The sequence below is a fragment of the Clytia hemisphaerica genome, unplaced genomic scaffold, assembly GCF_902728285.1.
Source record: "Clytia hemisphaerica strain Z4C2 unplaced genomic scaffold, Clytia hemisphaerica genome assembly, whole genome shotgun sequence".
In the NCBI taxonomy this organism is placed as follows: domain Eukaryota; kingdom Metazoa; phylum Cnidaria; class Hydrozoa; order Leptothecata; family Clytiidae; genus Clytia; species Clytia hemisphaerica.
The window spans coordinates 1,128,046-1,141,027 of record NW_027103917.1 but is presented as its reverse complement, the minus strand read 5'-3'; the positions used below and the strand labels follow the sequence as shown (position 1 = coordinate 1,141,027).

Below are 12,982 nucleotides of genomic sequence, written 5' to 3'. Positions count from 1 at the left end.
CTCAAAGGGTCGATTTTCGATTTTCGGCTCGGACATACCCGACACCTCGCAAACCTAGTACCCCCCCCCCCCCCCCCCCCCCCCGGGGCTAAGGGTCGGAAAAATCAGAAAATCAAATTTCAGTCCCACTACAAGGGTCGGAAAAATAGCAAATTTCAACTTTCTAAACCCCTAAAGGATCGAAATTTGGACAAAATTTGTCAAATTTGTCCCGCTAAGGGTCGTAAAATTCCCCGGGGGGGGGGTAGGGGGGGTACTAGGGTTGCGAGCTGACGGGGGGGGGGGGGTGCCACCCGACTTTCGAGCTTTGGACCCTTACCGGGACTAAAAAGGAGAAAACAAAGGAAAATTTTGGGAATTTTACGACCCTTAGCGGGACAAATTTGACCAATTTTGACAAAATTTCGATCTTTCAGGGGGTAAAAAGTTGAAATTTTCCTATTTTTCCGACCCTTAGTGGGACTGAAATTTAATTTTCTGATTTTTCCGACCCTTAGCGGGACTTTGGAAGTCCAAAAAAGGTACCCTTAAGGGCGGCACATACCGTACCCTCCATTTGCCTAAGTACCCCCCCTCGGGTAAAATTCCCAAAATTTCCTTGGTTTTCTCTTTTTTAGTCCCTATAAGGGTCCAAATTTCGAAAGTCGGGCGGCACACCCCGCCCCCCCCCCTCCGTCAGCTCGCAACCCTAGTACCCCCTGGCGCTCAGCCCCTCCCGGGGATATGGTAGGTATATAGAGTACTGAGGCTGATGAAGTCACGAAAGATGACGAAAATTTCTACTAAAGCAGTCGCTTCATTTTTTCTGTTTTACAGTATATAGGTCAAACCATTCACCAAAAATCGAAACTCCAAAACCACAGATAGTATATATATGAGAGTAAGGAGCCCCAAGCCAAATCCGTTAGTGGATGCCAAGGAGCTAGTCTGAATCGCAGACCTCTATAGATATACTTCCTACATAGGTCTGCTTAATGGTGTATGGCCTGCCTTCCCGCTACGGTGGCTCTTAAGGTGGCCATAAGAAACTTTTTTCGCTTGAGGATGAGCAAAAGCCTACCAAGGAGCCTAAGGCAAAAACAGGTGCTGGGTATGTGCGGGGACGGCGGAGACACGGTTAGGGTCGCGGTGTTTGTTTACCTTTCCAAGTCTCCCTGTAAAAGACAACAAATAGTCAAAATAGTCTTTCTAAGATTCGCTTTAAGAAATGGTCACTTTTTCGCTGATGTCTCTTGTGGGTTACCTTTTCACAAATCTTTAGTCTCTCTAAGGGTCCGGGTCCGATCTTCTTAGCACAGACACGATATTCTCCAAAGTATGAATGCGTTAGTGAATTGTAGTCTACCTAAAACGACTTCCCATTAAGAAAGTCTTAATCATCAACGCATGCACTCTAAAGAGAATGGTTCCTAATCCATATGCATTTAGCTATCGAGAAAATGGTAATTGGTTATGAGATTACTTTCCGTTGGTTACGCAATAGAAAGTTAATTAACATTAGTTTTTAGAGCAGCGTACTGGTCCTGATTACCCATGACTCATTTCAATCATAAAATAGCCCACTAAAAAATAAGGGGAGCGGTAGAAAATAAAAGTGTTTTGAACGTGATATTCGATAAATCTCAATAAATTTCAATAAATCACGTGTGAAAAAGAAATGGTGACAATATGCACGCACATCGTGAAGTCGTGAGTTGTGATTATAGTTTGCACTAACGTTCGATTCATTTACACAATGCCTGAGTTTTTTTTTTCAACCGTGTCTTGATAGTTCGCGAAATAGACGTCAAAATATGATGCAGCATAAAAAGTTTTATACATTGAATTGAGCAAAAAAATTCAATCAACGATTCTCCAATGATGAGAATTCAACTCTATATAATACCTGTTCCGCTATTTTTCACACTGTATTAAAAGGAACTCTCAAAACCAACTAGCAGGATTAACGTTTGAAAGACTTTGAGTAGCAGCTGAACACCAAAATAAAAAAGTTGTTACTTTAATGGGATAAATTTCGCTACTCTGGGTACCAGAGGCGCAGAGGCCAAGTTTTCAAAGAGAAAATATTGCTGGTATTTTTTTATTGATGATATATTATTTATTTCGCGGGGTTTAATTTCCGCGGATTTGGGTGTTTATATCCGCGAAATTAAGTCCCAATTGAAATTTGGAAAGGCCTTATCCGCAAAATATTTCTAAACAAAACTCAAAAAAATGTCAAATAAATACAATAGATGTCAGATAAATTTTGAATAGTTACTGGCATCAAAGAGACGCTAATAGTGCGTATTACAACAACCATGATTTGACAGTAAAAGTCACAAAATCGTGAAAATATATTGTCACCCAATAGTGCCAACCGCGAAATTTAGTCCCCGTGAAATCTCAAAATTTCGCAGTTGAGCTCAACCACGAAATTTAATCCCCGCGAAAATAAAAAGGTGGACTTTGATGTTTCCACCTCTTTCATCAAATTTCAAACCTTCAATTGCTTTAATAAACAGAATGACCAAATTCCAATCAATTATTTTAGGATGACAAATAGTTTTCAAACTGGAAAATCCAGATTAGTCACTCCATAAAAAACTATTCAATTAAAAAAGATGACATGATTTGTCATACAAGATAAATCGACTTGTGAAAAAAATTATCTCATAATGTAAGACTCTCTATCAAAAGTATTCGAAAATATAAGCAGTCAATAAAAGCTAATTCTAATTCAAAAACCTCCAAGATGATAAGTCAACAAAAAAATAAAATACGATCTAACACGACATTGCCACAACTTGTTTGCATTCAAAAAATATCAAAACCCTCATCTGTCGCAGAAATTGTCAAAAAGACGAGATTAACAGAAACGTATATAAACGCTTTTTCTTTTTTCGTAACTTAAAAAAACGTAGCATAGCTTGTATACTGCGAGAAAGAAAAAATGGTATTCAATTATTCCATTGATCTCATTTGTCAAGCTTACCACTCATTTTTTTGTTATTATCAGATTGAATAAAAATTTGATAAAAGAAAACGCTCATGTCATGCTTTTCTCAACAAAAAATACTTTTGTTTCACGTATTTTAGAACAAGGACATACCGCAGCGAACAAATCACATTTTTTGTGTCCAAAATTCCGAAATTGAAATAGATTTAAAGAGATTCAATTCAAAGAGGGGGCGGGCTAAATTACAAGCTTCCAACGCTCACAATTATTCCTATATTCAAACGAAAGATATAATCAACTTAAAATAGATTATATTAAGAAGTGTATTGATGTTTATTTTATCAAATATTTATTTCTACAATTAAAGTAAATTCCGCAAAAAAAAAAAGAAATCTTTTACAAATATATATACGCCTTATTACCCTCGGGTGTTTTACATTTCATCATTTAAAAAAAATTCAGCATCATCAGTCAATTAGTATAAGTTCATTGAGATGTCAAGTTTGAGGAGAAACAAATTCAATTTTCCATAACATTGATGTATAAAAAATTACAATACAAGATATAACTTAAAAAGGTAGATCTCTCAAAAGCTTTCAATGCTCAGTATTTTACTGGTTCAAAACAGGATATATGAAGGACAACAGAAAGGACTAAATTAATAAGTCATTTTTCCATGACTGATTTTTGATCTATATGCAAAAAAATGATTTCAACGTCGAATAATATGAAAGAAAACATAAAAGACTTGCTTTTGTACCAAAAAGGCAAATTCTTTGAAAAAGTCATTTTGTCATGATTTCAACCAGTAAAACGAAAGTGAAAGCTTTTTGATTTTTACCTACACAGTTTTATATTGAGTAGGAAAGAAAGACAAAAATGACATATCTAGCTACTTAAAGGAAGAAGAGTGTGTTTTGAATTGATTCACTGTGTGATAAAAACCTACTACTGCGCATGCGTAGATTACACGTTTCGTATTTTACCAGGGACGTAATTTTTATCGATGATTGCTTCTTGTAAAAAGATGTGAAGGCAACGTTCGTTTTGTGCCAATGGATGGCCAGCAACTCTGCAAGAAAATTAGAAAGATCGTCTATAATGTAAAAATTGAAAAGACATATGTTCCGTTGTATAAAAGTAAAAAGTGTTATTCACCTAAGATAAGTTTGAAAAACTGATTGGGAGATCGTTGATAACCGTTCTCAAATATCTTTTAAAAAGAGTGATCAATTCAATGATTTCATAATAAGGAGATCTCATTTCAGCATCACCCTTACAATTATATTCATTTAAAACAGAACATACACGAGAAGAAATCCAATTAAGACTTGATAATGAACGGAAATGAATAGCAACGATTACATGAAATACACAAGATTAAAATTATGAAAAAAGATATGAAAATTTAGAATTAAAGATATGAAAGATTAGAATTAAAGAAAGATATGAAAAAATTCACTAGGTAATTCACAAAAAAAGTAAAAGCCAATTAAGATGAGTCTTAAATATTGATTTCGTAAGATTTAAGTCTCAATCGAGATATCTGATAATTGTCAAAGTAGTTCAAAAGTGTTTGTAACATTTGTACCCACGAAAACAAACATTTGCTTTAATATGACAAAGAAACTAAATTTTCACCTTAAAAGAACAATCATACAATCACACTGCTTACCGTATGATATCATACGGCGAATAAATTAACGAAATCATAAATTTTCTTGGCCAATTATTATTAAGCAATTAGCTCCACGAGTCGAGCACTTGTTGTAATCAATACTTAATAATCATTGTTAATTGTTTCAATGTGGTCAAGGTTTGAAACGTGAAAACATCACAGTGACGCATGCTCAGCCAAAGTAAGACGCGAGACAGAAAGCAAAGAAAAGCTAAATGTAAATCAATCGAATTAGGCCGTAATTAATTTCAGTTCCCAATTTCATCTATTTTGACCAAAAATCCACCAGGTATTCATTTCAGTTAATTAAACAAGAGTCATTTGGGTTAAAAAGAGAATCTTATGTTTGAAGATAGTTTGAAGATAGAATTTTTGTCATAGTAAATGACACTTTTACAAATTGACCCTCTAACCGTAACGATAGGTATTTTGTGTCTGTAAAACATTGAACTCCTTGGTCATTCAAGTTATGGATAGTCTACTGTATGGATTGCTTACCTGTTAATGAACCCTTCAAGGCCTTGTCTTCGTTCTTCAATGAACTCGTCCTCGAAAATACCTGAAAAGGTGACAGGTTATTGTTTGTTTATAAAGGTAGTTTGCGAAGATTTTATGGTTGTTTTTGAAACCCACTCCATTTTTTGATAAAACAATTTTGTCGAAGGATTCTGGTCATCTTACCATAGACTTTCCAATTTCAGGCGTGCGATAAGAACTAACACCGTAGTAAAACCCTTATCCGTGACGTCTGATTAATCGCACTCATCGATTTCCGTACAAAACTATACTATTAAAAGTCATACTTACCATCGTCTGCGCGGAACGGTAACATTTTCTTTAACGCTTTACCCGGTAATGATGGGACTACAATCTGTCAAGAAGAATTTTAAAAAGATTTGCAAACAAGATTTTGTAACAAGATGAATGAATTGAATGAATAGAAACACCAATAATTGAACATCTTCAGTATTGTAAAAAGGTTTTACGAATCTAGACGTAAATGATTGAAAGTTTTTGGTTTAAAATTATTGTCCGAAATCCGTCTACCACGAAAGATGGGTGACTCTATTGGTATCTGACGTGAACGGATATCATCTGCAAGTGTAACACTAGTTTGATGTGTTATGGTGTTTGGGAAGAAATTTCGATAGGCGCTCTTCACTAATCTTTTCTCTCAAACCGGCTGATGATTGTGAAGTATCGTTTGACGTCAAACAAGCTTAATAAAGCTCGCATTTCAGATGTAGAACGATAAACTCGCGGGTATACACTGGTTGAAGTCGTCTTTTTAAGAGAATTAATTCGTCAAATATGAAAGAATACTTACTTTACTATCCCGTTCTAGCTCCGATCGCACCCATTCGAAATCGCTATATCTTCGACGCACACTGGATTCTTTTTGTTTGAATATCGGGATATTGGTCTGAAAACAAAAAACATTTTTTAATGAGTAAAAATGAGTGGACATATCTTTATACCTTTTCGATTTGCTTAGATGCTTCACATGAGTAATATGTGGGTATGATGCTTGATGTAAAAGAGTTTTTATTCTTCTTTCATCTATAAGTTACTGAAAAGTACAATCCTTTGGCCTGGAAAACATTACTCTGTACCAGAGTGTATCTCACGATTAGATTATCATAGCGTAGTTCATTCTGTGCGCATTGTCTGTTTGATAAAAATTTTCCCGTAAGGAGACCTCTTCGATGAAGTATAATTTTAACAAAAATGGCAGCCAAAGCTACGACAACTGTAAACAAAGGGGTGGGGTCCATGATTGAGGGTCACTTTTCTAAACATGTTTTGGCTGCTTTTTAGTTTTTAATGTTTTTGAGCCAAACTAAAAGCTGAAAAGTAACGAAGACAAAATTGTCCAACGAAAATTATTTTCCCATTACCCTATATTATAAACATTTTCTACAAAAGCCATGCCAAAAAAACACTATAGCCACTCTACATAGATTATATGCCGTAAAAGTAATACTGAATTTGATCATAAAAACATACAGAGATACTTTGAGTATATTCTTTTGCAAAGAACTGAAGTTAAAACCACTTTAAAAACAAGATTCCAATCAAACAACTTCTTTCTCACGTTCGTGAACTCAAAAATCCAAAATGTAAACAAAAAACATTCGATTTGTGCAAAAAGAGTTATTTTGCAATAGAATGCCTTCATTTAGAGCTCTCTTCCATTCCAATTAATAAAACATAAGAAGCCAGTTTTGTTATGAAACACTTTTTTTCAACAAACTTCTATACTTTCTGACAATTCTGACGGCCATTTTCTCTTATTGCCTTCATTTTTCGCCAAACCTCAACAGCACTCCATCGCAGCGCTTGGTTTGAAAAATCTCAAACGAGAAAAGACAATGACAACAGACCCTCAGGTCTGTGTACAGACTAAGAAAACATTTGTCAATAAAATCAAGCAAGACAAAGACATCAAGTCCTTACTATCCAACAAGAAACAGGGGCCGATAAAGCAACTAAAAAATTTAAATTTCCCGTTTTAAATGGGTAAATATGCTAAAAAACTCCTTACTCAGCAAAAAATATCGATAAATTGCGGTAGCCTGCTGCGTCGAGAGTGGTAACGCCAAAACACCCAATATGATCAGCCATCAGAAGGCAAGTAAAAAATTAAATAATTGATAACATCAAAATGAAATAGTTTTAAGCCAAATATGAGGGGCAAATTTTCAAAATTTTCTACCCCTCAGCTTGAACCATGGTTGCTCTTCAGGTGACACTAAACACGGTCTAAAATAACCAATCACAATGAAAAAGCTTATTTCGACCACTGTAAGCTCTGTGGTCGCTCATGTCGGCATATGATATGGCACACCAAACCAAAAATAAATACTATCTTTTTAAAATGACAGTGCTATCTTTGTCAAAACAATACTATCTTTTTTGAAACGATATTATCTTTGATGAAACGATACTATCTTTTAAGCAATAACCTGATTTTCATTAATTTGTTTAACTGGCCTGTATATTAACGTCAAAGCCCCACAAAGGGGCTATATTTGAAACTAGTATTTATTTCCACTTTGGCGCACCATATCGACATCTATCGTCAAGGCAAAAAATGGTAAAAAAAGACGCTAATGTATGTTTTTATGAGTGCAGTTATGATTTTTTTGATTGCAGCCGGTTACAGGCAGCTTGGGAAATTCCCTGTGTTTTATTTTTGATACGAATAAGCTCATTCACATTCATCCTGACGGCTGACAATTAGACTAGGCTAGACGTACCTCTTTTCTCTTTTCTATTCCAACAATATAATAAAAAGCTTACCGTAACTTGGTCTAATGTTGGCATCCCTCTTGTAATCCTGACACCCTTCTTTAGAGATAGGAAAAGAAAGGTCAAAATGGCTTATGGAAACTATATTTCTTTTCTTAGCCACCAGAGAGGAAAAAATCTTTTGTCTATCAGTGATTCCGACCTTACTATTATTCCTATCTAAAACTGGATGTTGGAATTAGAAGAGGGATGTAGACAATAGACCAACTTACGGTACATAGTTAACAACAGATTGACAGAAGTATTCCCCACGCAATTTTTATATTGAAATCTGCATTAAAAATTCGCTCCATCAGAAAGTTTTTTTAAACTGATGAGATTGCCGTGTATAATGAAAGTTAACCTAATTTTTGCCACTAATGGCTTTTCGGCCAGTTGTCATATAACTTTATTTGTTTCAATCGTTGATTCTAAGGATTGAATTTTTTCTTATCTTTAGTTCTCAAAACGAAAGCGGGAATTTGATGCGAGTGTGATTTTTCAAAGAATCCTTTCTGATTTGATGATGCTTTACCTTAAGTTACAAGTTACACAGTTGTTATTTGTTAATCCCATCGGGCAATAGGCAGTTAAGCGGTGGGCGTTGTCTAATTCTGCAATCGGCGTCCAGTCATTTTTAATGAAAGCAAAAAAGTTAAAAAGGGCGCGCTATCAGTGAAAGTTATCGTGAAATGCTATGACAGAAAGTATGATTGATAAACTTGGTGGAGTTATCAAAACAAATTTGTTGTCAAAGAGATTACTGTTAAATTAACAGTAAGTGAAAATACAGGCCAGATATCAACAGTCCCATGTTGCGACCAATCGTCCCAAGTAAGAGCAGTTGACGGTAGTAAGTAGAGGGTTACCATATTTTTGTTGCAGAATTTCTCTGCGTCATGTAGTGTAGATTGGCCTTTACGGCTTTAGCGAACTGAGCACAAGCAAGCGAACTGCATCTATATCTATCTATATATTTAAGTAGCTTTAAACATGAATGTTTATTATTACATATAAAAGCATATGAAAAGAAAAAGAATGACTAGGCTGTGAAATAGTTTACAGCCTGGATATCCCGGCTAAGACCAGTACAGTCAAGTATCAATATTTGAGCTATTACGAAAATCGCTATTTTTGATGAATTTTTGCGGTAATCACTTTCGTTTTTAAAATAAGGTCTTAGCAACGGGTGCCCCGGGCATAGTTACAGTTTTGATAAGCAAAATACTTACATACTATTGTTTACTTTTCAGGTATTCATCCAATCAGAATTCAAGCTCAGAAACTTTCAAACATTCAAAGTTCAACCGTGGCGCAAGAAATTATCCAATCAGAATCCCGAAGCTAAAGACTTACAGCCAATCAGAATTTGTTAGCGAGCGGTATTCATCCAATCAATCCAATCAGATTCGCCTAACACGAAAGCGAAAGTAAAGGCGGAAATATGTTCTTTTCTCAACGTGATTTGCATATATTAGAACAGAAAGAAACGCCAACTTGTCAAAGATTTGTTTAAAACCACCTTATTTTTTGTTGAGTATTGCCTAATTTTATTGAAAAAATACGCATTTCAACATTAATCTCTTAATCAATAAAATCTCTTTATTGTTAAGTAGCCCCGGGGCTCAACGTCGAAAGGAAAATAAGTGGGCGGAACTGTCCTCGTAGTTTAATCCCGGGATTGAAAAAACCTGGAGAAAACCTTTTCCGTACATATAATGTAGCAAAGGAATCTTAAACACGGCATTTAAAGTGAAACTAGATGGCAGAGAAGTAGGGATTGGAGGTTTTTGTAATTAGACAGCATGACAAAGGTTTGTTATATTTTAGCATAACAAAGACAAACTCAGGAGGTAAGGTAAATTGCGTTTTGACTTTTTTTTTTTGTAAGGGGTTATTAAGGAAAATTGTTTGGACGCGTGCGCAGTTGACACTACTAAACGATGTATTACCCCTGACTTGCATGTCATTTCTTTAAATGGAAATACACAGTATTTCCCAAGCTGAAGGGAACTTGCCAAATGTTCCTAACTGACATCAAATGAACAATTGTAGACATAAACTTATTGATCTGCTATCGTACTATTTGATGTATTTTGTCTAATTTTCTATCCTATTCTATTTATTTTCAGTCAGGGTCAATAAATAATACTAAACTAAAACACAATATTGACATATTATTCTTGGCGACGAAGATAAAGTGATCATTCAGTTGATGCAAACAAGTCGATCCCTATCTGGTTAGTAAGCAGCAGACCTACAATCTGGTAAGTCATCTTATTAATTATTAATCGCTGATCGCAGAGATTTGGCAACAGGAATACTCCACAACCCAAACGGTAAGTCAATTCAATCTACAGTCTTCACCGACTGGTGAACTACCAGGCAAACGTTTGGTCTGTAGCATTCATATACAGCTTTCACCTGTCCGTTGAACCACCTGGTCAGCGCACTAGATCTGGGGATACAGCTTTCACCAACTGGTGAACCACCTGGTCCGAGTATCAGGTCTGTTGACTCAGCTTTCAACGGCTGGTGAACCACCTGGCCAAGGAGCCAGGTCTGTAAATATGAATTCAAACACAACGCAACTCTACTTTGACCCTGACTGCCATCCGGATGACACGCTCAAGGCATTCACGGAATTCACCTTTGATTATGAATTGCGGTATGCGGCAATGTATCCGGACCCGCCTAAAGTGTCATTAGATTCGGCATTGCAGAGGTGGAAACTGGGAAACGACAACAGGAATCCCAACATTGAAGAATACGATGCAATCATCGATCAATGGAAGGCAAAAGACATGGTGGCAAAATTTCTTGGAATATATTCCTCACGACGCCTTGTAAACGACTGGACGATGGCCGCGCCAGTAGAAAAGGCAAGAAAGGAAGCCACATGGACACAATTTAAAGAAGCTATGCATGCCTATTACAAACCAACAGAAAACCTGACCCTCAAGCATTTTCAATTCCGGTCCTTACACCAAGTTAAGGATGAAGCCTTCATTGCTTTCTGCAATCGCGTTGAAAAAGAAAGTAACCATTGCCAATTCCAATGTGAGAATGCAAATTGTACAGGTGCAACAACCGCAGTCCGTGATCAAATCATAATTGGTACACTGAATGGAGAAATTAGAGAGGAGGCACTGAAAAACTCATGGGATCTAAACTCACTCCGAAGAGAAGGAATGCGTCTCGAAAGCGCAGTCCACGGAGCATCGGAAATTGCAGGCGAAGGAAGCATCAATAGGCTATATGGGAAATACTCCAGAAAAAACCCGCATAATCCGAAGACACCATCACAGGCCCCAAACAAAAACAAACCAACAGCATGTTTCTTCTGTGGAATAACCGGGAAGAGACAAGATATCATCACACATGCAAGAGCATGTCCTGCAAAGACATCTATTTGTAGCAAATGTGATAAAATGGGCCATTATTCAAAGGTCTGCAGAAGCAAGCACAATGAGAAAAATGCGGTGAACGAAATGCAGGAATCAGAACCAACAGAGGATGAAAACACATCAGTATACAATGTCAATCTCTTTAAGATCACCCATCCAAAAGGAAACAACGAGGACTTTAGAACAGAGGTACTAATCAACAATCATCTGGACATGGTACTAGCAGACACTGGCGCAGGAATATCGGTGTGCAGCCTAGATACAGCCAAGAAATGGAACATTGCAGAGAGGATGTGTGATACAAATTTGAAGATTAAGCCGTATAAAAGTCAATCCATTCCAGCCATCGGAGTAAGCATGTGCAGTGTATCATTTGGCGATAGAACTGTCCCAGTTCAATGGTACGTTATAAAGGAGCCATGCGAGTCCGTCCTTTCTGGTACCAAAGCAAGCCAATTGAACATTGTCAAATTCAATCGCACTCCAGAGGTGCTAATGCCAGTCAGGATGATTGAGCTCAAAGATAGTACACTGAAAGAACATCTTCAAGAAATCATTGCTTCCAAAACACCATTGTTCAAAGGAATTGGTAAGTTAAGGAATTATACTGTAAAGCTCCAACATAATGATTCTGTTAAACCAGTGGCAGAGCCTCCAAGGCGTATCCCTTACCACTTGAAGAGTCGCATAGAAGAAGCCGTCACCGACATGATAAAGCAGGATGTGATTGAGGAGCTTCCAGCTGGTCAACAGACCCCATGGATTTCTAATATGGTCATAGCACCAAAAGATGATGGAAATATTCGGATCACACTTGATGCGAAAAATGTGAATAAAGCCTTGCTATCATCAAACTACCCGATCCCAAGATCAGAGGATATAAAAGCACAACTATCAGGAAAAAAAGTATTTTCCAAGCTTGACTTAAAATCAGCATTCTGGCAGCTTGAAATAGCAGAAGAAGCCCGAAATTTAACAGTTTTCCACATGAATGGTAAGCTGTATCGATACAAAAGGCTGGTCATGGGTTTAAAGCCCTCACAAGGTGAACTAAATGCAGCCCTTCAACCCTTGTTTGCTAATCTTCCTGAGGTACACGTGATCCATGACGACATAATTGTTGCCACTGATGATGAAACATCACATGTGAAAATAGTTGAAAAGGCACTCTCCATTCTACAAGACAAAGGCCTAACATTAAATAAAGAGAAATGTAAATTTGGAGCCAAACAAATAAAATTTTGGGGTATGATAATATCCGCCGATGGCATACGCCCTGATCCCGAGAAAGTTGAAGCACTCAATCACTTGACCATTCCTGCAAACAAAGAGGAGTTAGTCAGCTTCATTTGCATGATGCAAAGCAATGCTGACTTCATCGAGGGATTTGCTCAGAAGGCTTCAATCTTAAGGGAACTAACAAAGAAAGGGGTGCGGTTTAAATGGGAGAAGAAACATAATGATGCCTTTTATGCACTAATAGAATCATTTCGCGAAGACGTCTTGCTGCGCTATTTCAATCCAGGGACTAGAACGTACATCATAGTTGATGGGCACAGGACAGGACTGGGTGCCATATTGGCGCAAGGTCCTTCATTAAATGAAGCCAGGCCAGTTGCTCTGGCATCAAGAACTACCAGTGTCTCAGAGAAGCACTGTCCACAGCTC

The 12,982-nt window shown here is 36.9% G+C and overlaps 1 protein-coding gene across 1 annotated transcript in view; it reads right to left on the bottom strand.

Annotated features, from left to right (window-relative positions):
- Window positions 1–3,243: 3,243 nt before the first annotated feature.
- LOC136809359 (sorting nexin-12-like) overlaps window positions 3,244–12,982 on the bottom strand; it is a 21,215-nt gene continuing 11,476 nt past the window's right edge. The window contains exons 2-5 of the mRNA XM_067065877.1: window positions 5,944–6,039; window positions 5,424–5,487; window positions 5,115–5,175; window positions 3,244–4,010 (exon numbers count right to left, since the gene is read on the bottom strand). Coding sequence (XP_066921978.1) covers window positions 3,905–4,010; window positions 5,115–5,175; window positions 5,424–5,487; window positions 5,944–6,039 — 327 coding nt within the window. The 3' untranslated portion in view covers window positions 3,244–3,904. The remainder of the gene's footprint in view (window positions 4,011–5,114; window positions 5,176–5,423; window positions 5,488–5,943; window positions 6,040–12,982) is intronic.